The sequence below is a fragment of the Pholis gunnellus genome, assembly GCF_910591455.1.
Source record: "Pholis gunnellus genome assembly, chromosome: 1".
In the NCBI taxonomy this organism is placed as follows: domain Eukaryota; kingdom Metazoa; phylum Chordata; class Actinopteri; order Perciformes; family Pholidae; genus Pholis; species Pholis gunnellus.
In genome coordinates, this window is record NC_136528.1 from 16943200 (window position 1) to 16970753 (window position 27554).

Here is a 27554-nt window from a genome sequence, read left to right on the forward strand (position 1 = left end):
TTGCTTCTGAGGTTTAATTACTACCAATCACATTCTATGGTTGTGAACAAAAACTGCAGCAGGGAAGTTACGGCAGGACGTGGAAATATCTTCTCTCTTCTGCTGTGTTTCAAATTAAACCTGGTCACAGATGGTGGGAGTTTTTAGTGAAATTATGGCATTCAACTTTCTTTTTACCCAGTACTAGTTTGTCTTTATTGGTTTCATAGTTTTTGTTATCAATTTTGAGGACTCTTACATTGTTCTAGTCCTTAGGAAGAAAGCCAAGCTGAATTGTTCTCTGGTCATCCTGTGAGCTGAAGTAAGAAATCAACAATAAACCACCTGTTTGCATACAACAGCCCCTGAACCAGGATTGTGGCCCATTGATCTACATTCATCCATTCCCACACATCCCCAGATGTTCAGGTATATTTGGTTATTACCACATATTACAGCAGGTTATCTCACTAAATTTACCTGCTGTACAGCATTGCTCTGGTATTGTGCGAGTGGGCTCACTGGAATGAGTTACTGGGGTACTTGCTGAAGATAAACTGTCATTAGTGGAATGAATCTGTGCATTTCCTGCTAAGACAAGTCAAACAAAAGAAGAAGATAAAAGTCCTGAATCTAGACTAGATATGGGCTCTACGCCGGTTTTTAGTATGTGCTGCGTTCACACTAGATGTTGACACATTTAAGTATACTCAAAGCAGACAGAATGTATACTAAATACTTCTCCCACAATGCAATGCATAAGGAGGAGCTGCTCAAAACTGAAACATGCAGTGTTAATACATTTTAGGTGGTGGTGAAACAACCCCAAATAAAAATCTTGGAAACAAAACATATTAAATCCCAGGAAAAATATTTTTGATGTATCCTCGTGAAGTCTCATTGGTTTTTCATGTCCTGTTGATATAAAATGGTAAAGATGGTTTATATTTCTGTCTAACTGCTCAAACAGTGTGCTATGATTAGTATGTAATATAGGTTTAGTACACAGCTAGTGTCCATAGCAGGGCCGTGGAACTGGCTTACTTGAATGGAACGAGGACTGTGGATGAACATGAGCTTTAGCGTTTTTTTAAAAGCTTTATGTTTTTCTAAATAACAACAAATACAAGCTCCAGACCTCCGTATCCGATTACTAATTTCACATCGGTGCCATTATTCTTTAGAGTGAAAACAAAGACTGTCTTATAAATGCTCAGCAGGAAAAGACAACACTCATTGACATTTTATTTATTTTTTATTAATCCAAGTTAATCAGCAACTGTAACAAGTGTTTACCCAACAACTGTTTTAATAAGCAAAGACTCCCTCACAAACAAACACAGACACAGACAGTGTCCTCAGGCGTAGTACTGAAGGTTGGCCTTCTTCTTGGCCTGGACCTCCAGGATTCCCTCCATGTAGTCTTCATGGTTCAGCTCTGTGGCCCCGCGGCGCAGCGCAATCATGCCGGCCTCCACGCACACAGCTTTGCACTGGGCTCCGTTGAAGTCGTCGGTGCAGCGAGCCAGCTCCTCGTAGTTGACATCAGGGCTGACGTTCATCTTGCGGGAGTGGATCTGCATGATGCGAGCTCTGGCCTCCTCGTTTGGCATGGGGAACTCAATCTTTCTGTCCAGACGACCTGAACGGAGCAGCGCAGGGTCCAAGATGTCCACTCTGTTGGTGGCAGCAATCACCTAGAAAATAAAAATGGATGTGGTTATACTGTAGTCATTATACTGTCACGTAACGCCACAGTGGTGACTAAAAAGACAGACATTAAAAAAAGTTTGTGCTTAACTTTGTTCCAAGTAGAACAAACTTTTTTACTTAGCTTTTTGGAGTTTGTTTGTACATTAATTACACTTTTTGATGTGTAAGTTTGTGAAAACATTTATTGCATGCTGTACTGTTCGCCTATATTTCATATCTGAATGTTGACACACTTTTGTCGTCTGAATTAAACACTAACCAGAGCAATCACTATGTCCGATTTCTCCCAAAATGATGCCGTGAATGAAATATAACTTCTGATATACTCAAGAATGACGATAAATAAACATATGAGGTGATGCAACAGGTTCTTTTGGTGGCAGCATCTTTACCTTGACCTGCATGTTGGGCTGAAATCCGTCCAGCTGGTTGAGCAGCTCCAGCATGGTCCTCTGCACCTCTCGGTCTCCTGCCTTCTCGCTGTCAAACCTCTTGGTCCCGATGGCGTCCAGCTCATCGATGAAGATGATGGATGGGGCTTTCTCTTTGGCCAGAGCGAAGGCGTCTCTCACCAGCTTGGCTCCATCTCCTATAAACATCTGGACCAGCTGTGGACCGGCCAGCTTCAGGAAAGTGGCCTTGGTCTGAGCGGCGCAGGCCCTGGCCAGGAGGGTCTTCCCAGTGCCAGGTGGACCGTACATCAGGACCCCTTTGGGTGGCTGGATGCCGAGGTTTTCAAACTTCTCCTTGTGGTTCATGGGCAGCACGATGGCCTCCACCAGCTCCTGGATCTGCTTGTCCAGCCCTCCTATGTCGCTGTACTGCTCTGTGGGGCGCTCATCCACCTCCATGGCCTTGACTCTGGAGTCATACTCGGTGGGCAAGGTCTCCAGGATCAGGTAGGAGTCCTTGTTGACACCCACCAGGTCTCCGGGCTTCAGCTTCTCGGCGTCCACCAGCCCGATCACGGGCAGGAAGTAGGTCTGTCGAGTAGAGGTCTTAATGACGGCGCACTTTCCTTTCCTCTGAGAGTCCAGGTCCACATTAGCCCCGTCCTCCTCCTGGTCGTTGGGGTCCACGTCCAGCAGCTCGATCACATTAGACACAAGGTACGGAAGAGTTTTGTTCACTTTTATCTTCTCCGTGTTTTCTTTGATTTTATCCTTCATGGCCTGCAGCTCGTGAGTCACCCGCAACACTTCGCTCTTCATTATCTTTATCTCGCTGTCGAGAAGACGAGTCCGCTGAACTATCTCATCAGTGGACATTTTTAACACTTCTTCGCCGATTCCATCCTCCACTTCGTCCCAAACTGATTTGTCACTCAGCGACGCCATCTTTGCTCTAACTGCGTTGAACTGTGACACGCCGGAACTTAAAGCTTCTTCTTCCGGAAGTAGTTAGTCAACGACGCTCGTGAGCGCCGAAGCACAAGAGCGAGGATCAAACAAACCTGAAGCCGCATTAACTCGGTTCCTGTGCTGGTCTAAACTGCAAGAGTGTGAGTGTAAGTTGGCGAGCAATTAACTGTGGTGCACTGGCAAATGCCAAAGTTATTTACAACTATTTTTAACACACAACGTCACTGTATGTTACGTTAGAGTAGATGTTAGCTAGTGTTGCTAATCTTAGCTCTGCAGCTAACTTCAGCTAGCCAGTGTGTTGATATGTTTCATTTAGGAGGCTGTCAAGACATCCTACTGGAAGACGAACGTTTTTTGGGTGTAGAGAGAAATGTCACCAGCATTTTGCACACGCTACCATATAAATGGCGCATAATGCATTTGGGCCCGGAATGAATGAACGAGCTAAAGTTACGTGAATTAAAGCTAAATGTGATGTTTAGCCAGCAGTGCGTTGGCGCCACCGGTGGAGCTGCACAAATGTGGCCTCAGGTCATTTGCAAGTTCTTCACTCAACTTTGATGATGCACGGTGCTATGGTAATTAATATGTATCAATTGTTTGTCGGAGTACATTCTGGTTCTGTCTGACTTTTTAGGCACAACATAGCTGTCGGAGAGACGAGAAGAGGGTGTTTCTGCAGAGCCTGGTCCACTGTGGTCGTTGGTGCTTTTCTACTGTATTATAGACTCTACACGCGCAGCTTTGAGGCACCTGCTGTGTGAAGTTACTTCCTGCTCTTGGGTAGCAGTGAACTAACGCGAGGAGCTAAAGAGATGGACCAGAACAACAGTGTACCTCCCTTCCAGGGGCAGGCCTCCCCTCAGGTAACTCTAGTTTCAAATATTTTCTGGTTTATACAGCAAGTTACCAGCTGTAAGACATCAGCTCCCATCCTGCAGCTTTCAGTGTTATTCTCACATAGCCGCTGTAGACCCAGCATATAATGTCACATACAGGAGTGAGATTAAGTCTGCGAGGTGAGCCACAATTGGGTGCTGCAAACATAACCACGGCAGAGCTCCACATCTTTCAAGTTTACGAGATGCAGCGTGCTCACAGGTTGCAGCAGATGCTTGCACCCTGACTACAATCTATTTCTGGTATTGGTAATTCATTTCATGGACTATTTTAATATAGCAATCAAATTCAAACATGGCTACAATGATTTTGAAATAGGTTTTAAGTCTTAACTCAATTTAGGGTCAGAGTACTACTGTTACTTTCACAGGTAACATAGCGTGCAGCCTACAAAATCCACCCATACACCAGTGATATTTAGATACTTATTTTATTTAATAAGTATCTAAAGTTAATAAGTGAGGCAAAGTGAAAAATATTGTGACTGAACATTTTCCTTGCACTATGATTTGTCAGTATAATTAGCTTCTAATGGGGCTTTCCTGCTCAATCCCAAATGCATGTTTTTTGTTGGTGTTGTGTCATTTATGCAGGGTGCCATGACTCCAGGCATGTCGATATTCAGTCCCATGATGCCATATGGCTCAGGCCTGACCCCCCAGCCCGTCCAGAACACCAATAGTTTGTCTATACTGGAGGAACAGCAGAGGCAACAGCAGCAGCAACAGGCGCAGCAGGCAAACGCAGGTACAACACTCACTACTGCCACAATCCTCTCTAAGCCAAGTGAGATCATGGTGTCCTCCTTTGTTCTGGGAAACACAGAACCGTAGTGGAAGTTTATTATCAGTTCATGTTGTAGAAGAGTACGTTCTTTGTTCTCCAGGCCTTCCTGGAACGTCGGGGCAGACCCCTCAGCTTTATCATTCCCAGACGGTTGCAGGCTCAACCACCACAGCGCTGCCAGGAAACACCCCGCTCTACAGCACTCCGCTGACCCCCATGACCCCCGTCACACCGTCCACACCAGCCTCGGAGAGCTCTGGAATAGTACCGCAACTACAGTACGTTTCATATCCAATGGAAAGAATGATCAGTTTATCGATCACACGTTGTAATATTGTAGCTAATACACACACTTTTACCTTTATGTTATGTTATTGTGCTCACGGTGAATTAGAATTTATTGAGGCCGGAAACAGGAATATCGCTGACATTTCAGAGAGGGTGTCTTTTTCTTTTTTTCACTACCAAAGTTAACTACGTTAACTTGTGTCCGAGTTCCTGACTGAACAGTTTTCTTATGACTTTACTCAGTTCTTTTCTTTTTACTCTACTTTTAGAAACATAGTATCGACAGTAAATCTGGGCTGTAAGCTGGACTTGAAGACCATTGCCCTGAGAGCCAGGAATGCAGAGTACAACCCAAAGGTGAGACTGCAGTGCCACATATTACTGTGATCCTTTCAATGCTGCTCAGCAGTGGGGCTTTAGGGAAAACTCCTGTTAATTTCACCAGCTGTATTTACTATAAATGTTGCCATAGTGAGTTTATGGGTCAAGCTAACTCTGCATTTGCCACCTCTGTTGTTAGAGATGCAGAAAAATTTGGATTCATGCAAAACCACAAATATCAGGGAGACCACAGTAAACACTGAAAGTGGCCAATTGGAAAAGCACCAACGGCTAACTGCATAGCGATCTACATCCGGGTCAACTTGCCTGTTTGTTTATTTGTTTACATGTGTGGTTTTATCAGCTGCCATTGGTTATTTTAGATCGTGTGTCTGGCAAAATTCGTCTTTATTGATCTTTTTCATGGCACACATTTTGACCATATGAAATAATCACATGGTTTTATAATCAGAAATCACAATAAAAAACAATGTAGTTAGAATGTGCTTGTTATCGTGTATAATGACATCTTGATATTTTACTTCATCACGATATGATTCCATTGAAAGATGAATTATCAAATAGATTATCGCCCAACCCTACTGATATATTTATGCTCAACATCCCACACAACTCCATTTATGTGCTGGATGTAATTCCCGCTCTCTCTGTTTGTAGCGTTTTGCTGCGGTCATCATGAGAATACGAGAGCCCAGGACCACCGCTCTCATCTTCAGCTCTGGGAAGATGGTCTGCACTGGAGCCAAGAGGTCACCATACTGGCTATTTGATCACCTTTTTAATGTGCTGAATATCATAATACGCCTGGCCCAGTCTTTGAATACAATGTACTCGCTTCTGTCTTTAGTGAGGAGCAGTCGAGGTTAGCTGCCAGAAAATACGCCCGTGTGGTGCAGAAGCTCGGTTTTCCTGCTAAGTTCCTGGACTTCAAGATTCAGAACATGGTGGGAAGCTGCGACGTGAAGTTCCCCATTCGTCTGGAAGGATTAGTCCTCACACATCAGCAGTTTAGCAGGTAATTTCTGTTTGTTCTATTGTCTGACGCAGCTAAAAATCATTCATGATGGCTGCGTTGTGAGAATGTCACACTTGCGGCTGCACAGTTGTGCCACCGAAGGAAAGGCGAGATGGGGTTTATTCTCGTCGGCGTGTAGGACAGAATGGATTTATTTTAAGGTAATACTTGTAATGATTATTATAAAATGATTTGTCTGTTTCAGCTATGAACCGGAGCTGTTTCCAGGGCTGATTTACAGAATGATCAAACCTAGAATTGTCCTGCTCATCTTTGTCTCTGGGAAAGTTGTACTCACAGGTAAGACCTGATCCTCACTGCTGATGGGTATTAATGTCAGTTATCGCCACGGTTCAGATCAAACATATAGAGCTGTACTAGTCTACTGAAATCACTATTTTAGAGTTAAACATAAGTAAATATGTTAAATGATGATGTATCTGCCAACCTCTTCAAGAAGAAATAATGAGATTCCTTAAAAACCTACAAAAGAACTTTTCATTATAAGTGGAAAAGATAATCCGGAACATGGTGTTTAATGCTTATCATGATTTCTTCTGTCGATGTTTTCGGCTCTGCCGGTGTAACTCGTTGTATTAATGTGTTGGTTTTGTTTTTAAAGGTGCCAAGGTGAGAGGAGAGATCTACGAAGCGTTTGAAAACATCTATCCCATCCTGAAAGGCTTCCGCAAGACGACGTAGAACCTTCTTTTACCTTTATCACCGACTCCTTTTTTTTTAAATTCACAAGAAGAATCATCTATATGTTGACCTCTACAGATGGACTGTTGTACAGGGATGTGAGTCCTCTATTTTTTATTTATTTTTTTGTCCCCCAAGATTTTTTGAGTAACAGGATTTTTACAGGTTGGTTTTCTTGCCGTCTTTTGATCACAAACGACGGCATATTTTTCACACAGACCTCTCCGTGTATTTTAAACTCTTTCTCTGTTTTTTGTGCAGTTATTTTGAGCTGTTTCTGTTGTGCTGTTCACATCCCTGATTGTACATAAGATTGTAAAGAAATGTAAAAAGTGCTGATTAGAAGAGAAACAGTCTGACTTGGACTGTTTCTAGTTTTTATTTGAAGCCATTTTAAATAGTTTTGTATGTTGCGTTTTTATAAATTGCCCTCTCAGTCCCCAAATTATAACAAGACGTGTTCGGGTCTGTCGGCCCCACATTCCTCTTAACAGTATTTTTAAGATTTTAGTTTGAGTGACTGTTTATCTCAAACCTCTTTGGGAGTTTGATCTTCATGTCTTTTACATTCAAATCTTATCTGATCTTGATTTAGCTTCGTCCTAATCACATGAATACTTGAAGTGGATTTCCCTCTAAATTCAAACGGTTTGACATGAGAAATACTGTCTAGTCTGTTAATCTGTAACTGAAGGTGGATGCTCTTAAACAGAAGTTAAACTAAATTGATCCAACTCCTGCTACTTAAGTTCTTTGACATTTGTGTCACTTGGTTTGGACTACATTTGTACTCATAAATCAACCAGAACATGAAGAAGACGCCGTTGATTTAAAAGTAGACGGCATCTGCTTTTACTTATCTTAACTTCTTGCATCTTATATTCAGGAGCACTAAGATGTCCGATAAACTAAGCATTGTGTTGCCATGTTTATGTATTGTTTTACGTCTTTTGCCCATTCAGAAATCATATTTAAATTTTCTTTTTGAAGAATTATTTTTGTGCCAAGGAAAATGTGAATCTGTCCTGGTCGTCCATACTGTGTGCTCAGCCACAACACTTTTGGCACTTTATGGTGAGCTGGTTGTGGCGACGGTCAGCTTCACCATCTTGTGTGTCTTCCACCCCGACGTCTGTCTGGGCAGCAGCAGAGGACGGCGATTAATCAATACTTTCCTCTGTGACTCTGGAGTTCAGCAGGAGACCAGGAAGCCCCTTCACTCATTTCAAAGCGATTGTTCTTCTGAAATTGTTAATGTACTGCACATTAATAAATCTGTACACACAGGCTGGTAAATCTGCTTCTTTTACTACACTGAACTTTTGGCGCTGTTGTATTTGGAAATGTTATATTTGTTGTACAGTGAACACTGAGAAGTTTGCTGTCCTAAGTGTGTTAGCACCTCTTCACATATTGTACGGTTTAACTCTTTTAGACTGGTATGGTTTTTCTAAGATATTGCAATATTTCTACAGTAATTGTTGTGTTGGTCCTGGATTAAATGCAGGCTTTACATGTTTGCTTAACAGTTTTCAGGTTCAATGTGAAAAGTTCATTCCAGTTATGCACAGACAACTTAAACAGAAAAGATTTGTCCAATTAGAGAACTGCAGCTCACTGGATATTTTTTTTCGGATCATTTTCTGTAAACCTGGTACTAACAACCATGCCGCGTTCAAAGTCACTTAAATCACCTTTCTTCTATTCTGATCATCTCGGTCATGTTTACATGCCCGGCCTAAATACATTAGAGTAGCTGCCGTTACATGTTCGCTCATTCTATGACAACACTGAACAAAGTTAAGTAATTGCATCTATCAATACTAGTCACCTTATTGATGAGGTGTAGGACAAATCTTCATGTTCACATACTTTACTAACTTGTTAGGGAGCTTTGACGCAGCCTCCTTGTCACAGTGCAACCAGGAAGTAAACAGCTCAGGTCATGTGACAATTTAGACTCAACTTGCACACTGCACATATTGCATTTAGACCCTTTTTCAATATTTGCTGGAATGGTATTGATAAATCATTCAGTAACATTTATAGAGCCTTATAACTGGAAACATTTTTATACTCACGGTTGTGACCAACGAGATTAAATGTGAAGATATAAATTGACAGGTTGTATTTAGATAATATTTTAATGGTACTTTGTCTCAAAACCCACAGAAATGCTGAAAAGCAGATGAACTTGTTCAGGCACATGGTGATATTGTATTTGTTCTTCTGACTATGTGCTTCAATAGACCTATTAATGGTGTGCAGCACTGAAAATGGACGTAACCCACTAACCACACGGGTCAGAAATACCACTCAAACATTTGTATAATAGGAAATATTTGGAAGTGGTGAGAAACCACAACTAGTATTTCTGTCTAAACTTTTAATAGAACAATTAATACAGATGGTGAATTTCTGCCCTCCAAAAACATCATCATCCTCAATAGTCTTAGAAAGATTAACTTCCTCTCTCGGTCAGCTTAGTTACACACTGATTTTAATTTGGCCTGTGTATCATCCGTTAGACGAGCAGCAGCATGTGTCCAGTCTACTAACTGGTGAGTGACATCACTGCAACAGTGAAAACCAGTGTCCTCACTGCTGAGCTTTCAAGTGCATCAGTGCGTCCTGAACTCTGTCCAGCAGCAGGAAGATATTATGTGGGTTTCATCTGTGATCTGAGCTGAAATCCTGTTTCCAGATGAACTCGGAGCAGTACTGGTCCTCAAGGTTACAACTGGCAGAGCACGTATAGACAGCCAGTGTCCCCCAGTCGATACTGGCTCCTGTCGAGTCCACACACAGAGTGTTCAACAGCTGTGGCATCACCTGAAGAGAGACAGACAGACACTTAAGTAAACCTTAACTTGGCTCGTTTATCACAAACGTGCACACAAACAACTTCATATACTTGTCACAGAATAACAGCATGCTGGCATTCAAGACTAGTGAGTAAGAAGGAAAACCAGCGAAAAAGAAGATGGAAGGAGAAGAAGGGACTACCTGAAACTCAAAAGTCCTCTTGGCGCCACAGGTGCATGCTGGGATATCCTGATTTAAAGGGATGTGCTGAGAAGAGACCCACAAGGGGGAGCCCCCTCGGCTGTAACGCACCACCTGAACATGAACAGAACACCGTGAGATGCACACAGAAGGAAACCGTATCAGAACTTAACATGGTCAGTGTGAGGAGGGACTCGACTTGGTCGTCTTCATTGACGTCGTTTCCGTGTGAGTTTTTAGCGAACCTGGTGAGGTTCTGGTGCGATCCTCTTTTTAAACCGCTGGAACATTTTGTTGTCTTCAGTCTCGTGCACAGCCATCTCCTCCAGGTCCGTCTCTGCCAGGGCTGAACAGAGAGCAGTCAGAAGAGAAGGGACAAATGATGTCTCTTAATTACTTCATGTGACCAATATTGTTATAGCGATAAGAAATAATTAAAGTCTTACTGTCTGCTAAAGAGGGACAATCTTCAATCCCTTTCTCTTCTTCTTCTTCTTCAGCCTCCTTTGTGTCTTTCTCCTCCTCAGGTTCAGTGACCAGCTCAGACTCAGGGAAGAGGAAGGTTGAAGTTGTGACAATGGACGCTTCTATATAGACGGACAACGACACAGCAGGCATTAAGTCTTCCTTGAGCAGGAATTGACAGAAACGAAACTGCTCAGAAACACTATCAATACAAATTGATACACACCTTGACTGCAACACTCCCTCTTGTGCGTGTGCTTCCAGTGGAGGGTCTGGTGGTGTTTTCCACAGTAGCTTACAGTGTGACAGCGGGAGCAGGCTTTGCTGCCGGGACAACCGCACACCCAGCATAGTTTAATTCCAGAGACGGACAAAACACTCTGGTCCGGTTCAGGATCGCTGGGGGGTTCATCCTCTGAGGAAAAGACAAACCAAGTCAAGCCAAGTCACTGTTGAAATACTGGTTAGTACATTGAGTTAGTACATTGCATCATACCTACCATACTGTATCAATACGTGTATATCAGCTCACTAAACATATAGTATAAGTATTGATAAATAAAACCTCTTAACTCAACTCTGCCTTATTTATAGTCGGAGGTGACAAAGAATTATACTTTTACTGACATCCTGGAAAAATACACCAACCTGGTGGAGGATCGTAGGGGTAGAAGTCATTCCTCCGAGGCAGCTGGCACCTGAAAACTAAAAGGAAACGAGGAGCGAACACAAGCTGTCAGAAAACTTTTAACAAATTTATATTTACTCTTAAAAACAAAAAGCGGCGGACAAGAGTGTGGAGAGGAGAGGACGCGGGGAAAAGACTAAAGAGTGCTGTTACCATGTGACAACAAAGACGAGGAATGACAAACATTAAAGGAACATTGATGGTTACAGGTTACCTTTCACACAGCGGCTGTCGTTGCATGTGTAGCACTCACGAGTCTTACAGCAGAACAGAAAGAGCGTTCTGTGGAAACTTCTTTCCTGACCAGAAATGGGTGCGTAGACCTGCATAGAAGATGGAGAGGGTAACAGAGTACTGCATCTAGTTGTATAATGAATGGGGCTGAGGTGGGTTTATGGAAATTAAACTACTTGGCGGGCATAAAGGTGAGTAGAATTGTCAGTTAGGGGTACCTCTATACAGGACTGTCTCAGAAAATTAGAATATTGTGATAATCCCCATACGTGTGATTTAGTTTACTGAACCAAGCTGAGTGTTTTTCAAGGCTCAGGAAACCCTTGCAGGTGTTTCGTTTAATTAGACGATTCAAGTGATTAGTTGAATACCCTACTAGTATACTTTTTCATGATATTCTAATATTTAGAGATAGGATATTTGAGTTTTCTTAAGCTGTAAGCCATAATCAGCAATATTAAAAGAATAAAAGGCTTGCAATATTTCAGTTGATTTGTAATGAATCCAGAATGCATGACATTTTTGTTTTTTTAATTGCATTACACAAAATAAAGAACTTTATCACAATATTCTAATTTTCTGAGACAGTCCTGTATATGCCTTGTATTATATTTATGAATTTCTCTGCTCCTACGTGGATTTTCACATTTGTACATTAGTCCCTGAGAAATTGTACAAGGGATATAAGGTTAAAATAGTTTACTATGGTGCTTGGCATTGATTGTACTGTTTTAAACAAGAAATAATAGAGAAGACAAATCAGACTCAGCAGATAAGGTTCAGCTGAGAACAATAAATTATATATATATATATATATATATATATATATATATATATATTCCACATACTGTCCAGCAGTGTTTTTTTTAGCGTTTCTCTCTCTGGGTGACATTATCACTGTCCAGAGTGCGGCTCAAGCCGCTGTCTGCCTCCCTCCTCCGGAACACTAACCTGCAGCAGGAAGGCCATAGGCAGGCGGCATATCTCGCACTCCAGCCCGGGCAGTGAGGGCGGGCCTGTCTGGCTGAGCCACGCCGGTTTCCCCCCGACTTTACTGGGGAACTGCGGGGACAGAAGCCGCCACGGCTCCGCCTCCTCCAGGAAGCCCAGATCTACCTCCGCCGAGGACAGGCTAGGACCACCGGACATAACGGAGGAGTTTATCGGTATGTCACAGGAATATGGAAAGATAAATAACTATCCAAAAAGAAACGGAGAGTTTTTTCCCAAACTCCCACAACACAACACATGAGATGTAAGTGCAGTCTATAAAAGGGTCCGTAAGGAAACACTAGCCATACGGTGTTTCGTTCCGCAAGCATTTTATACTCTATAAAGATAGACAGACAGACAGACAGACAGACAGATAGATAGATAGATAGTTATTTCATTATTTTCGCTAGCAGCATTTATGGTACAGGTAAACAATGAAAATAACAGAGTAAAAAATATTAAAAGGAAAATGCACAATATATACAATAGAAATAACAGAGAGATTTACATATTAGGTAACAGGGAAACAGGGTATTTACTAGCTTACCTGCAACTCAGACACATAAAATGTATCATGTTTTTTTAAATACGTATTTTAGATAACCTTAATTTTTTCTATATCATTTTCAATTAATCGCACTGATAAAAATGAGCTCAGCTGACATCAGACATTCCCTGCTGGAAATATTCCCATGTCATCCAGTGTCTTTCACCCTCGTCCTCCTGTAGGTTTTATTATTCTCTCGTGTTTATATTCCACCATGTCCACTAGATGGCGCTGATGTCCTGTCAGTAGTCTGTTAAAAAGTTTGACATGGAGTCAAATCAAAATCAATCTTACTTTGTTGGAGATTAGAAGAGCTCAGTTCGATAGCAGCGGTGGAAAGTAAGTAGGCCTACACTCTCTTAAGTACTTGAGTGATTTGTATTTTTAATTGAATATTTCCATATTAAGATACTTTCTACTGCACCACAGAAGGACATGTTGCGCTCCACTTAATTTATCTGACAGCTACGTTTTTGCATTGCAGATAAGGCTTTATTATTATTATTATTATTTTCATTATTATTATTGTTATTATCCTCTCTCTCTCTCTCTCTCTCTCTCTCTCTCTCTCTCTCACACACACACACACACACACACACACACACACACACACACACACACACACACACACACACACACACAGTGTGATGTCATTTGAAGGGGAGTTTGGGACGGGTCTGTCTGTTGGACGAGAGAACGGACACAGACTGTAACAAACGGCCAACGTTAATTGAATCCCCTCTCTTTTGAACTTGATTTCATTTAAATCAACAATGAAGCTTGATATGGACACAGAGTCAGTTTTGGGACAGAGTAGAAGTTCAACATTTTCTGTGATTTAACGATGGAAACTAAGAGGAAGCGGACAGCAGCGACAACTAAAAAGTCAGTAACCCGGCAGATAGTAACGGAAGAATGGACGATGTGAAAACCGGCCCGAGCCGGGACTGAACCTCGTGCCCGGGTCTCCTCAGGCTACATGTCACCCTCCTCTCCGTGCCAGATGCCTCTGCGGGGCGACGGAGGCTACAAGTCGGCACCGGTGTCCCCTGCCCCTCCTGTCCCACCGAGGAGGGTCAGGGGCTCCGGCAGGACGCGGCGGTCCGGAGCCGGAGCAGCGGAGAGGCGCGTGAAGTGCGTGCTGGTGGGAGACGGAGCTGTGGGGAAAACCAGCCTGGTGGTGAGCTACACCACCAACGGGTATCCCACCGAGTACGTCCCGACGGCGTTTGACAACTTCTCAGGTAAAAGGGTCTTCTGTCTCTACTTTTTGTTATTGTGTTCTCTTTGTTTTGACCAGCCAAAGATATATCGTCCCTTCTAAATACAATAAAGACATTTTACAGCTACACTTTATTTGTGGACCAGCAATACATTTATTTAATTGTTTCATCTTTCAATATGTAAAATCAAATATAATTTACATTTCAGTTCAAGTGAGTTTATTAGTGTATTTCAACCACTTTGAAGTTGTGACTAGAAATTGTTTTGATATTTTACTTTTTTAATGACTTAAGCAGATGTGCAGTTACCAAATAGAATGTAGAAATATAGAAATATCAGTTTGTTGACTAATCAGCCCTTTACTGTATTAACTTTTAAGAAGTTTAATAGTGGTCATAGCTGGTGTCATCAGATTGTTGTCAGAAAGGAATCGGCCATATGGTTTTTCTTCGGTGAATATTTAAACTATATCTAAACTACTCTGTCTACACTGTCTTGTGTGTGTGTGTGTGTGTGTGTGTGTGTGTGTGTGTGTGTGTGTGTGTGTGTGTGTGTGTGTGTGTGTGTGTGTGTGTGTGTGTGTGTGTGTGTGTGTGTGTATGTGTGTGTGTAGCGGTGGTATCAGTGGACGGTCAGCCAGTCAAACTACAACTCTGTGACACAGCCGGACAGGTCAGTGATCTCAACACAAACACACACAGCATATACACTCAGAGGAGGAGAGAGCCGCAACATTTCCTGTTGTTGTTTTATTTGTGTTTGAAACAATGCCTCTAACCAGAGGAAGTGATGGAGAGGGAACTATCCTCTTTCTTTCTTTCTTTCTTTATGGTCAGAGTAATTTACTGAAACACAGATTCGGTTTTTTATTTTACAATTGACAGTGAGGAGCTACACAGGAATAGGAAAGAATTGCTCCTAGCTGTGCCTATGTGATAGAATCTGAATTGTAAGTCGCTTTGGATAAAAGCGTCTGCTAAATGACTGTAATGTAATTTAATGAAAAAGTATTTTCTTCAACCTGACAAAGTATTTGGTCATGGCAAGTGCAAAAATGTTGGTACAAATGCATTTAGAGTTTTCTATCTATTTTTATATGATAGAAGAGTCTAGTTGGACCAACATGGTGTGAGATAATTGGAACATAGTATAAGTTAGTCCTAAACTAAACACGTTTTACACCGCTTATCTCAGTTACATTTGGTGTTAGTTTTGCTGGACTCTCTGTCCAGGAAACTGTCTGGTTGGTCTTTCCTAGGAAAAAGAATCTGGCACACAGGAAGTGATGCATTTTACATCCCTGTTCATAACAGAAGCAGCTGTTATCTGAAATAAATACATGACAACTGTCTTCTCAGAATGAGCTTCAACTGGTTGGACATAGAGCTAATGTTTACCTTGAAACAAGTGATAGTTATATGATACAACAAATACAATAATTAGAAAATAATTCAGTTAAAGAATCAGCACTCCTTATATAAACACTCAAAAGCAGTTTTTCTGTATCCGTGTGTTTTCATATATGATGGTAGAATAAATGGGAGGATCACAAGCAGAGGAAGGAGAAAGTCAGAGATGAAGAAGGGAGAAGAAACTAGACTTATCTCATAGTTTATTATCTGTAATTAAAGCAAACCACTCAGTAGCACCAGTAATTGTGTCATGAGGATTAGCAGGATGTTGTAGATTGCTGTTTATGCTGCACCGGTAAAACTTCATTGTCCAAATACTCTTAAAATCACTATTGTACTGATTTAAAAAATCCCATCATCCTCAACACCTTTCTCTCTCTCTCTCTCATTCTCTCTCTCTCTCTCTCGCTCTCTCTCTCTCTCTCTCTCGATCTTCCCAGGATGAGTTCGATAAGCTGCGGCCTCTGTGCTACACCAGTGCAGATGTGTTCCTGCTGTGCTTCAGCGTCGTCAGTCCCGCCTCCTTCCAGAACGTTCCTGAGAAGTGGATTCCAGAGATCCGGAGACACGCACCCTTCGCTCCGCTCGTCCTCGTTGGGACGCAGTGTGACCTCCGAGAAGATGTCAAGGTGGAGTACAATCTGCTTTACGCCAGAAAGAAATAACCCCTTAATTCTAACAAATGTGAAACAAATACCCAATAGCATTATATAGAGGCTACACGTCTTTATGATCAAAATGACAATTTTTTTCCCCCTTGTGGGATTCATACCAAAAGAATCTTCCCAGTGTCCCTGACTAATAAATCAGCAGATACAATATCTACAAAGGTATATTAACATTTTCTCTTTAGGTCCTCATTGACCTGGCTAAGTACCGGGAGCGACCTGTGGACCCAGCAGATGCCCGGGACTGTGCAATGGAGATTGGAGCTGTGTCCTACATGGAGTGCTCTTCCCTGACCCAAAAGAATTTGAAAGAAGTGTTTGACACGGCCATACTGGCCAGCCTGCAGAACTACAGCTCCCATAAGCACCCGAGAGGGAAACAGAAACGTAGAAAAAAGCAAAGGCAGACACCAGACAAGATGAAGAGTCTGTCCAAGTCATGGTGGAAAAGGTACTGCTGTGTGGCCTAGAGCAGTTTGGGTGTAAGACTCTGATCCTGTGTTGACTTCAGCTGGGTTTGGGTTCTGCCTGGACTAGCTTTCAGTTTGGGTTTCTCTCTGATGGAGCCTGATGTTGAGCAGGACCTTGACTGGACTGTTGCTGTGAACCAAAGTAAGACTGTCACGGATCTAATTTTTTTGACTTTTTGTGTTTTAGTCTTATCATGGAAGAGATTTACAACAAAAGCCCAGCCTGGTTCTAACAAAACCTGCTCTGAAAAAACAGCAGTCCTGACAGACCTTTTTTCTAACCTGGATGCTTAGCCTGCATCCAGTATGATCCCTCTGAAGGAGCAGGTGCTCCTGCCTCTCCTGGAATTAAACTGGTATGTACTGGGACTAGCAGGAGACCCTCTCCATGTCGGAAGTGACAATGTTGCTTATGATTAGACCGGTCTAGATTTGAACAAGAAAAAGTCTGTGGTAAACGCATATAATGAAATAGTGTTTAGTCTGGTGTTCTCGTAATAACCTTCCCGACCTGATATGGATTTATGTATGCTTGTCATGTAGCCTGAAATGGAGCTTGACTCACTGAAACTGCATCTAAACTTCCTCATGATTAGAAAGAACTGCTGACTGAAATGTGTCCTTATTATTATTTACATTAAGTAGTTTTGTATTCTCTGACATGATCAACAGGCATGATTGAAGTCAGAAATCCGTCAACAAATCCAGCCCGTGGTTGATTTTTAGAACTTCTTGTTATAACTGGGATCATTGTTGCTCTAATGAAAGACTTTACAGCTAATCATTGGTCAAATGCTCAGTTTACCACGGTGCAGCCTATACACCTAATCTGAAACCTGGGTCATGGTTTACCTGTTATTTTAGTCTCAATCTGAAGTTGTCATGGAATTATGTCTGGCTTGATTTTTAGTGCGTTTTTTTTCACGTCCTGCCACTGTTGAATACCAAACACCACCAAACGTATTCACTGTCTGCTGAATGCAGCCAGACAGTGAATACGTACGTTTGGTGAGGCTGAGGTGTGCGGCTCATATTGTATCTTATATCTTGAAAAGGGTGAAAGGGTGAGGGTAAAACGTGATCATTCATCATCTTCACCTATCCTACATTAGTACTGAAGGACTCTACAGTCTGCGCCTTATTAATGTGGTTTGGTTAAACAATATAAGTGCACTGTCGTGGTGGTGGACTGTAGACTGGCTAGCATTGCCATCCAAGGCAAGGCAGACGAATAGACACTTAAACAGCCTGACTGTAAGTGTGAGCACTTAATAGAATTAGATCAACCAAGCGCTCTTTGCATGGGTTTAAAGTTACAAAATTAACTCAGAAAAAAATATATGGGTTTCTATTTCTCAGCTTATCAATGCAATTATGTATCTAAGACTGTGAAGTTAGAACTATGTACATATTCAGTGAACTCTGTTCTTAGTCATTATGAACTATAGTTAGATTCATCATGTCTGTTGCTCTGGGTTTTATCCTTTTTCCCAAAATGTGCATATTATTATTAGAGTTGTAACCATTGATCAATTCTATCATTCTGCATCCATAATGCTTTAATACTAGACACCCTTAGTCCGTCCTATATCTTGTATGCTCAGTTAGTTCCGCAGCCTCTTCTCTCTCCAATATATAAAGTTTCATATGTTGTAAAGCAGAAATAAAATCTAAAACTAAAACACAAAATGTGTGGATGTCCAACAGTCAGCTGCCACACCTTCCTTTGTACATTGTAGATACTAAAACGACAACAAGACCCAATAATCTACAACTATTTCTCTACAGTGGCTGCATCTGAATGGCTCTTTGTATTAGATCCACTGCAGCAGAAAGGAAAAGGGTGTAACCAGGTTGCAGTCTGTAATGGATTCAAGGCAGATCTGCCATTATTTAGTGTGCATCATAAGCTTTCATATGGATCAAGCACAGGAAATAATTTTCATCCTAACATTTCTTAACCCTGGGACGATCTAAACTCGGACCTAAACCCCTTAGAAAGAAATCTAGGGACAAGCTAACCCTTCATCAACATTTAATTTGACAACTAACATTTTGTTCCAAGTAATTCATACCAGTTATCTTCACCCTGTGCTTCTTTTAGTCAATCCTGGGCAGAGTGTGAGGTGAAAATCCTGTAACCTTTGCAATATAAGACAAGTGTCTCTAATCTGTTTTTTCACTTTCACATTTTTCTAGTGTGGTTCAAAGTCACTTCTCTACTGGTGCTAAATGGAGCGATCAGTGATCCGCCTTGAAACTCAACAAACAATAAGTCCTTTTAAATTGACCCGCACTCAGAATCAAATATGTTCTGTTAAAATTGAACAAATGTTCACAGTTTGGCATTCATGCAGTGTTTTCAGTCTAGTTATTGCAAAGTGAGATGAGACTGACAGAACATGACCATAGTAGAGGATTTGTACGATAGACTTGTGTGGAATATTTTCTCCCATTTGTTTAGAGCTCTCTTTTAAAGATTTATATTATGCACTACTAAGTGTCCCAAGACACTAAACAAAACTGCAGCTGGATATCGGCACCAAAGTTTGGTTCCCACCGCACTTTTCTGCTAAATTGTCCTATAACCCAAACGGACCTGATGATTTAGCCACAAGTTAAATACTAATACATACAGTATGGTTCTCGAGAAGAGAACTAACAACTTAATCTAAAATGTATCTCAACTCGAAATGTTCATTTTAGGCCTGAGTGTAAAACTAAGAAACCAGATTTGCCGACAATGCTTTTCTAGAGCTGTTTGGTAGTTTTCTGCTGAAGACGTTACAACTGCGACTGAATGGGTTCACTGTGTCTCGATGTTTTACTCATGATAGCAAATGCATTGTTTCTTGCTTTGGGGAAAAAAAGGCATAATAAGTTGCTTGTCTTGCTGTTTGTGTGCAGTCTTGGCTGATGTTGGATTTAAGTAGGGTAAAGGTCACACAGACCCTTATGACAGCTGGCATTTCCTCTGTCAGGTCTGATCCATTTTACCTACTTACATGTATCATTTATAGAGAGCACATGAGTTTCTCATCACAGTGAGTTTGTTTGCGTACTGCATGTGGTTTGGGCCTGATTTTATACAGAGACAAATATAAACCTGTTGTGTTGTGTTAGTTTATTCCTGTTTAAATACTTTAAAACAACGGAAAGACCGGAGTCAAATTCCTTGTATGCGTACGCAGAGTCATACGTTTCTATCTGAAGTTAGCCAAAGCTACAGGTCATACCAGACCAAGTAAGGCTGAAGCAGTTGAAAAAATGTGATTTTCTATTCTAATGAATTCATCTTTTCATTTGTAAGATTAAAATTGTGTTATTTCTTCTTTCAAAAATGACATAGTTTCACTTTAATGTTTTAACTGCTTGTCAAGAGCTCGACCAGGCTGGTTGATCCACAGCAGTGTATGTGTCCAGTATGACAGATGAACGGCTTTGTTATGTTGAACAGATTGGTCTCTGAAAGTGAACTAACGTGTTTAAAGAGAGTCAGAGAAGCGACATGAGGGTGACCGTCCACTAGGTAGGCAGAGTATTGTGCTGCAAAGTCTGTGTTTTGTTGAAGGTTTGACAGAAATGTTAATGCTCTGTTTTGGGGACAGGTGCAAAGTCTGTATGTGGATTAGAAAATAGGAGTATGACTGTAATGGCTGACTTCAGTTATTGTGATTAATTTGGTGTTGGAATCTACAAACCAAATACAAAATGAAACAATGTCTGTATGTGAATGACCTCGGATTACTGGAGGCAGATCCATTTTTCATAGACTGTACTTGACACTTAATTCCCACACATTGAATACACAACAGTATCCCGTATGAAGTCCAGTGAGTTTAAACCAAAGCAGACAGCCTGGGGAAGCAGACAGAATGGTTCATTCTTGAGATTTCCTTGTTTTATTGAAGTTGATACCCCCTAAAGCACACCTGAGCTTACTCACATGGGCCACCAGCTGAGAGCTTCTCACCCCACTCAGCCTGTGTGAAACATCATTTCTTCTGCATGTAAAAACATTTTAGCCGAGAGCACGCTGCTGCAATCTGCTCACACTGAATTCTCTGTTTAACCGAAGACGTCAGTCAAAGAAAGACGTGTTTGTACAGAAGTTTTATACCCTGAGAAATAAAGAAAATTTGGTATAACACATGCTGTGTTTTGTTGATTTTGAGGCTTGGCGCTCAGCGGTGGGACTGGGAATGTGTGTGTGTTTAATTACAACTCCTTGTGAGAGCCCGCAGGCTGCATATAAGAATTTTTGTGTCTCCTCGCAAACACGATTTCACAAATTTGACCAGAAAGAGACTTTAAAATAACAGTGAGGATGGTCAGTAGCAGATAAATGTACATAAAACAGGCCCCCAACACCCTTTTTTTCAGCGACGTTGTGAACTTTGAACTGTTTTTTTCACGTTGTTGTGGCTGAAGTAATGTTTTGGAATTGTACTGTGCACTTTGTGATAACCGAGTGCAACAACAATGCTGTGCTCAGCTGATGCACATCAGAAGAGAGGGGATAAGATGAGAGCGATGTTTTGGGACACACATACTGCCAGACACACACACACAGACACGCACACACACACCACAGACACACAGACGCCCACAGAAAGTCATCCAACTTCAGACTAGATCATTGTAAACAGACTCTTTACAGCTTCCAGGCCCTCATGGTTATGCAAGAGCTTTATTTTGAAGGCTGTCATGTGACATTTTGTTAGTGGCATGTCTCTGTTCTTGGAAGCAGTGTGTGTGTGTGAGTGTGTGTGTGTGTGTGTGTGTGGGGGGGGGGGGGGGGGGGGGGGGACAAACTGCTTTGCTCTACCTGACAACACAGAGTTAGTCCATAATGAGAAGGCCGACTTTGTTCTGGTTAGATTATCTGCTCTACGACTCAAGCAGTGCCAAGTCCTTATTGATACAAACACTGACCGATACATGGCTTGTTTTCCAATCATTTTCTTCCAAAATCTAATTATCTTGAATTGGAAATCTGCTGGGAAAACAACACCAGAAAGACTGTAACTAGTGTGCATTATGATATTTTATCGTCTTGGTCTCCAGTCAGCAGATTTTCAGCTTTTATTTGACGCTTTTTATTTGCAAACCTCACAAGGCCTCTAACAAATGATGATATAAAAACAGAAAATAATTCAATATTTAGGCAGCATTTAATACAATGTCCCTCTAAATAGGTTGTAGATCTTGTCAGTCCTCTTAATGAACCATGTCATAAAACCTCACAAACTGAGCAGATGTTGATACAACAAATGTAACATCTGTAAACACATTTAGCACTGATATGAAAGTTAAAATGTCAGTCGATTTCTGGAGCCGCTGCCAACATCATTATATGAAATCGGGCCCTAAAATGTTTGCGGTATTAGTTCAAAATAGTTTCTAAAGCTCTTCTCATGTGTGTTTTCACCATGTCATTATACCATGTTGTTCAAGTCTAGTTCTTTTTTAGAAACACAAACATTGCCAAAAACACACATGTGGAAAAACAACCTAACAGCATTATCCAGTGATCTATCACTTTGCAGCATTATTACCCAAACATATTTACTCAATCAGACATTATTATTATTATTATTGTGGTGGTATTCACACATGGAGAAACAAGGCAGGAAACACAGGTTTACAAAGGGACATAAACTATTATTGCAGCGTAAAGTATATCTATGTTTAACTTCTTATTGCGAAATGTTACAGTCACATGTGCACACATACACACAAAGCTGCCAGTACGCAAGGCGGTCTGAGGCTCAGTTCCAGCCAATTTTATAATTTTATAGCCTCTCGCTCTGTCTCAGTGTGTGTGTGTGTGTGTGTGTGTGTGTGTGTGTGTGTTACATAACATAAAGAGGGGCCAGAGTGACATCAGTGCTGACTCTTAATGAGCAGAGCTGAAATACAATCTCCACTTTCCTAACAAGCTATAAACCCAATCAATGTGAGTGTAGACAGCTGCTCCGTGTGTGTGTGTGTGTGAGAGAGTGTGTGAGAGAGTGTGTGATTGTACTCATAAAAGAGACAATGGTTAAGAGAAAGTGAAGAAAAAAGCGTTAGAGGGGCTGACAGACGGGATGGAGGAGAGAGAAAATGATCTTATTGAAAGTGACTCAGTGACAGAAAGAGACACACAACTTCACAGATGATCACAACCTCAGAAACTCCTGCTGCTACATTAATCAGTCTGGGAAGCAGATTTTTGGGTCTGGAGTTTTATAGACGCAGCAGTTTGATCCTCAGATGTCCAACCTTTAACATCTGTGAAAAGTGAAATAGTTCTTTAGATTGACTAACGTTCAAATCCTTTCTGTTTATTCATCACTACGTCTAACTCTGCTTAGCACATGTTCCATAGAGACATTTGACATGTTATGTGTATTCATTAGTACAGAGATGTGATCGGGATGTGAAAAATGTACGTGGTGTTATCTGCAGTAATGTGCTGATGAAGACGCAGTGTCAGCTGTTGTTAGCAGTCCACAGGAAAGATGTATGTGGAGAGGCGGAGAGTGGGGGTGTACACTGTGTGTGTCACACTGTTTCTCAACTGTGTAAATGCCACATGACACACTCTGTGAACTTTGAATACACATGCAAACACACATATATGTCGTCACCAGGTTATTCAAATAGTCAACCTGTAGAGATGAAGAGGGAGAGGTGGTGTGATGAGCAAGATGAAGGAGAGAGAGAGAGAGAGAGAGAGACCCAGTGAGATAAAGAGAGAGTGTGTTTCACAGAAAAATAAACAAAAAGTGATAAGCAAAGGAAGGAAAAGAGTGTGTTTGCACAACAGTAAACTTTGAGACAGAGATAAAGCACACTCAGTAAAGATTACAGTGTGTGTCTGTTTGAATCTGTTCAGGGAGCTTTGTCGGTGAACTTATATTATTGTGGGTAAAGAAATCTGTTAACTCTGTCACAATTTCAGGACTCACCTACCCATTTAGGTTTAAGACTAAGAATTAACAGAGCAGTGGCAAAGCCAAACAATTGCCTTAGGGGTGGTCCGGTCACTGTTCCCTCTAGGTCACACAGAACTCTTTCTCTGGTGCAGTGCCATGAGCCAAATAGTCTTTATTTAGGTCACTTGTTCAGGCAACAGAGAATCCTAAATATACAGTATAATAATCCTTTTTATATGTAATAGTCCTCGTTGGCTCCAGTACTGTTGTATCGTTACGCATCCATGTAGTGTTGGGTCCGTCCAACGACATGCTCGAGCATTTCAGAGCCCTGAAGCTCCGCCCCCGCTGGACAAGTGTCTGGTTTCCAAATGCACTCCAGTGTGAAGTAAACGGTTGTCGAGTAATGGAAAGGACATACACACAGACACACAGACACACAGACACACAGACACACAGACATACAGACAGACATACAGACAGACAGACAGACAGACAGAGATTCCTTGCTCTGCATAGATTATTGGTAAATCCAGTGACTGCTCATTATTCCCATCATGGCTCTGTCCACCTGTGCAGAGGTCTAATCAGCCAGAATAAGTGAAAACACCTGTGTGGGTTTGCAAGCTTAACAACTAATGTAAACAAAACCGTGTTAAACTGTATATTACCACGTACTTTTGTAAATACCCTTTTTTAAGCTAATTTCAGAAATATACATTATCTGTTAAGTTGTGACCACCGGTATTCTTGAAAAGAAATATTAGAGACCTTCAACTGATTCGGGCGGTAAGAATGCTTTTGGCATATTTTCTGTGTGGCGTTATTCTTCAGTTATTCTAAGAAACCCTAATATAGCAGCTGGGAGGTGATCATATTATCTGAGAAATGTTGTAAATAAATACTGTACCTTCCTAACCTACACTTTACACTAATAACGTGTAAAGTGCTCACACTGCGGTTAAGTTACCGCTAATAACGCAGTCCAAACTCACCACGTATTTGTGGAGGAATAACGACCACTGTGGGGTTCCTCCCCAGGGTTAGCACTTTTATCTCTGTCAGCATTGTTGCTGTTGTTTGCGCTGTTCATGCTGTTGGCACCGTTAGCTGCTAGTCGCCATGTTGAGCTGTGTGAGGAGGTAAACCCGGCTGACACTGACTGAATCATATGCTCCGAATGTTGTGTATGGCTTAGTTAATAGTAAAAAATATATATTAATCATAAATCTATTGATACCACAATACAGCATTGTAAAAGTCCTGAATTATTATAATTTTGTATTTCAAGTAAAGAGTGAAAGAGAGGCATTATCAGAGCAGTGTCTGTTCAAGGTGGTGCTTTTAATTCTAACACGATGCCGGATCGTGAATAATAATGCTTCATATTTGAATTGTTATATTTTGTGAGTCAAATCTGAATCTAACGTTTGTCTGTCTGGTAAATGTAATACTCCAATGTTTCTTTTCTCTGAAGTAGCAGTACACATTAGAGTACTGCTTCATTAGAGACGAAGTGAATTTTAATCCACGTAGACTAGTTTAAGTCAGCTGCCATGAGCAGTCGACTGGTCATGTGATGAGCTGAGTAGTTGGCAGGTCTGGAATAAGGAGGGGAGGTTAGCACAGAGACTAATCAGATATAAACCAGAAGCATCAGAGGAAAGGGGAGGATGGAGAAGCTGCTGCCATAACGTTCATCAAATTTAATCCAGCAACACATTTCTCAAGATTTGTATCGTCCTAATATCTTAAAATGTATCATTTCCAGTTAGTTGTCTGTTGCAATAGTTACATTTTTGTAAGTTTCATCACATGCATATTGTTTTAAATACACCTAATGAGGTAAAACATTTCATGATGTTTATGTGAAAATGATTTGGATGGTATGGGACCTCATGATCTATCCCTGAGACACACACACACACACACACACACACACACACACACACACACACACACACACACACACACACACACACACACACACACACACACAAGCACACAAGCACACTTGTGGGAAACAGGGATTAGTAACTGATACTGAGAGGTGGGAGAAAGCAGCCTCCCTCTGTGGCCTCTTAAACCAGATGTAACCAGCTGGCACACACACAGTCACACACACACAAAGTTCCCAGTGACCAGGCTTGTGGCCAGAACTTTTGTCCTTTTCTCAACTGTGTGAACTGACACACATAATGTAGAGAGAGAGAGAGAGAGAGAGAGAGAGAGAGAGAGAGAGAGAGAGAGAGAGAGAGAGGCCCACTTTCAGCTGTGCAGAGTTCAAAGACGGTGCTTCAATGAATCTCTGTGTCAGAGGACAACAGCTCCGTGAAGGTCTTGAACAGTTAGGCTGTCTGATGGTTGAATGAAACATTTGAATCATTATCTTCATATAAGAATAGCAGACAAGTGACTTATCAGAAATCAAATCCCCAGATGCAGAGAAAGGGATGGGATGACCTGTATGAGTTTGTGTGTTGTAAGACAGAAAGATGAGTGAATGTGTGAAATGTTACTTGTTGGTTTAAGACCAAGCACAGTGGGGGAGAGAGAGGGTGTGTGATGTGATGTTGAAGTAGGAACTTCAGGGAGTCAGGTTCATCAGATAAGCTCTATATGAGTCATGGGAGGCTGGTCCTGGGAGCAGTGGGAGGATGGCTCTCCACAGTTTTTATGTTTCTGTAGAAAAAACGCAGTCTTGATTACTGTAGAAATAACACCTGTTATTTGTTGAACATTTTCTCTTCTAATGTAACAAGCCTTTTCTGTATTTACTCCAAATTGGGCAGTCTTTATACCAATACTGAGTTAGAAAGTGTAAGAGCCTTAGTTTGTACTACTTTTTTGGATGAAATGAAGCTCTAGCGTAAGTTCAGTCAGGAAGACTGTACTCTTGTACGCTAAGGCTTGTAGTTTATTTCTCGTACATCTGCCATTCACTCCTCATGCATGCTCACTCATAATTTCCTTGCGGCCATTGTTCGAGGCTGTCATGATATCAGCTGTTTAGATCAGCTGGTCTCCTTTATCCAATAACAATTTAATCGTCTCTCTACCTTGAGCATGTTCATGCTGCTGTTATGCACCCCTCCACCTCCCCATCTCTACCCAGTCTTTGCAGATTCATCAGCTTCATTAACTCATCATTTTATCAGCCTCATCAGCCACCACCACCACCACCAGTGTCTGGACTCCACGGGGGGATTTATCTTTATGCTGCTCTGCTCAGATCTGTCAAAATGTATAGCATTTTTTTCAACAAGGCAGCATAGTCGGCTTTGTGTCCCCACAGCTCTGACACCTACATACATGAGGATGAACAGCACCCGGTAGGGAAGCACATGTCCTTATACTCATACTCGCAAAACTGCTCCGATACAACTGCACCCGATACCACTACGGCAACATGGCGTTAACCTCTCATCAGTTAAGCCTTTTAAGACTCCCAACTACAAAGATACACCGATTCACCAACACGTTAAAATCCATCAAAACAGCCTCCAGTTCACCGGTGTGGTAGAGTTAACCAATGACTTTAGAGATCCTTTGGTGTTTCCTGTAAGGCTGCCAGCATGTTGACATTTGATGTTTTGAATTAAAAAGTCTTGACAACTGTGAATTTCAATAAATTGTAACCACTTCCCCTGACTATTTAGTGCCACCATCAGGTCAACATTTTGATTTGGCCAAAACTTTTATAACTAAATACCTGAAAGACTAATAGTTTCTTTTTTTTAATGGATTATACCATTTTTAGAATCACAAACATACTGTATGAGTGGTTGCTGTATAATAAAAGTTATTTTAGAAAAATGTACAGCCCCTTTCTTCA

The 27554-nt window shown here is 41.4% G+C and overlaps 4 protein-coding genes across 4 annotated transcripts; 2 read left to right on the forward strand and 2 right to left on the reverse strand.

Annotated features, from left to right (window-relative positions):
- Positions 1 to 1215: 1215 nt before the first annotated feature.
- Positions 1216 to 3039, reverse strand: psmc3 (proteasome 26S subunit, ATPase 3). The gene is made up of 2 exons (XM_079162139.1): positions 2085 to 3039; positions 1216 to 1676 (listed from the first exon to the last, which is right to left on the reverse strand). Exons 1-2 carry the CDS (start codon positions 3027 to 3029, stop codon positions 1338 to 1340), a joined length of 1284 nt encoding a protein of 427 aa, XP_079018265.1. The 5' UTR covers positions 3030 to 3039; the 3' UTR covers positions 1216 to 1337.
- A 79-nt stretch (positions 3040 to 3118) lies between these two features.
- tbp (TATA box binding protein) lies at positions 3119 to 8364 on the forward strand. The gene is given in 9 exon segments (XM_079157247.1): positions 3119 to 3193; positions 3694 to 3922; positions 4550 to 4692; positions 4694 to 5020; positions 5300 to 5387; positions 6030 to 6121; positions 6220 to 6387; positions 6593 to 6687; positions 7010 to 8364. Coding segments are annotated over 8 exon segments (1044 nt in total). The 5' UTR covers positions 3119 to 3193; positions 3694 to 3871; the 3' UTR covers positions 7090 to 8364.
- Positions 8365 to 9260: 896 nt separating this feature from the next.
- pdcd2 (programmed cell death 2) lies at positions 9261 to 12722 on the reverse strand. Its single transcript, XM_079163413.1, has 8 exons — positions 12434 to 12722; positions 11463 to 11571; positions 11209 to 11265; positions 10787 to 10975; positions 10542 to 10682; positions 10341 to 10441; positions 10096 to 10209; positions 9261 to 9921 (listed from the first exon to the last, which is right to left on the reverse strand). Exons 1-8 carry the CDS (start codon positions 12629 to 12631, stop codon positions 9760 to 9762), a joined length of 1071 nt encoding a protein of 356 aa, XP_079019539.1. The 5' UTR covers positions 12632 to 12722; the 3' UTR covers positions 9261 to 9759.
- Positions 12723 to 14001: 1279 nt separating this feature from the next.
- rhoua (ras homolog family member Ua) lies at positions 14002 to 18078 on the forward strand (the record flags this gene model as incomplete). The annotated part of the gene is made up of 4 exons (XM_079173887.1): positions 14002 to 14266; positions 14860 to 14918; positions 16099 to 16287; positions 16512 to 18078. 4 exons carry the CDS (start codon positions 14002 to 14004, stop codon positions 16794 to 16796), a joined length of 798 nt encoding a protein of 265 aa, XP_079030013.1. The 3' UTR covers positions 16797 to 18078.
- Between the last annotated feature and the right edge of the window lie 9476 nt (positions 18079 to 27554).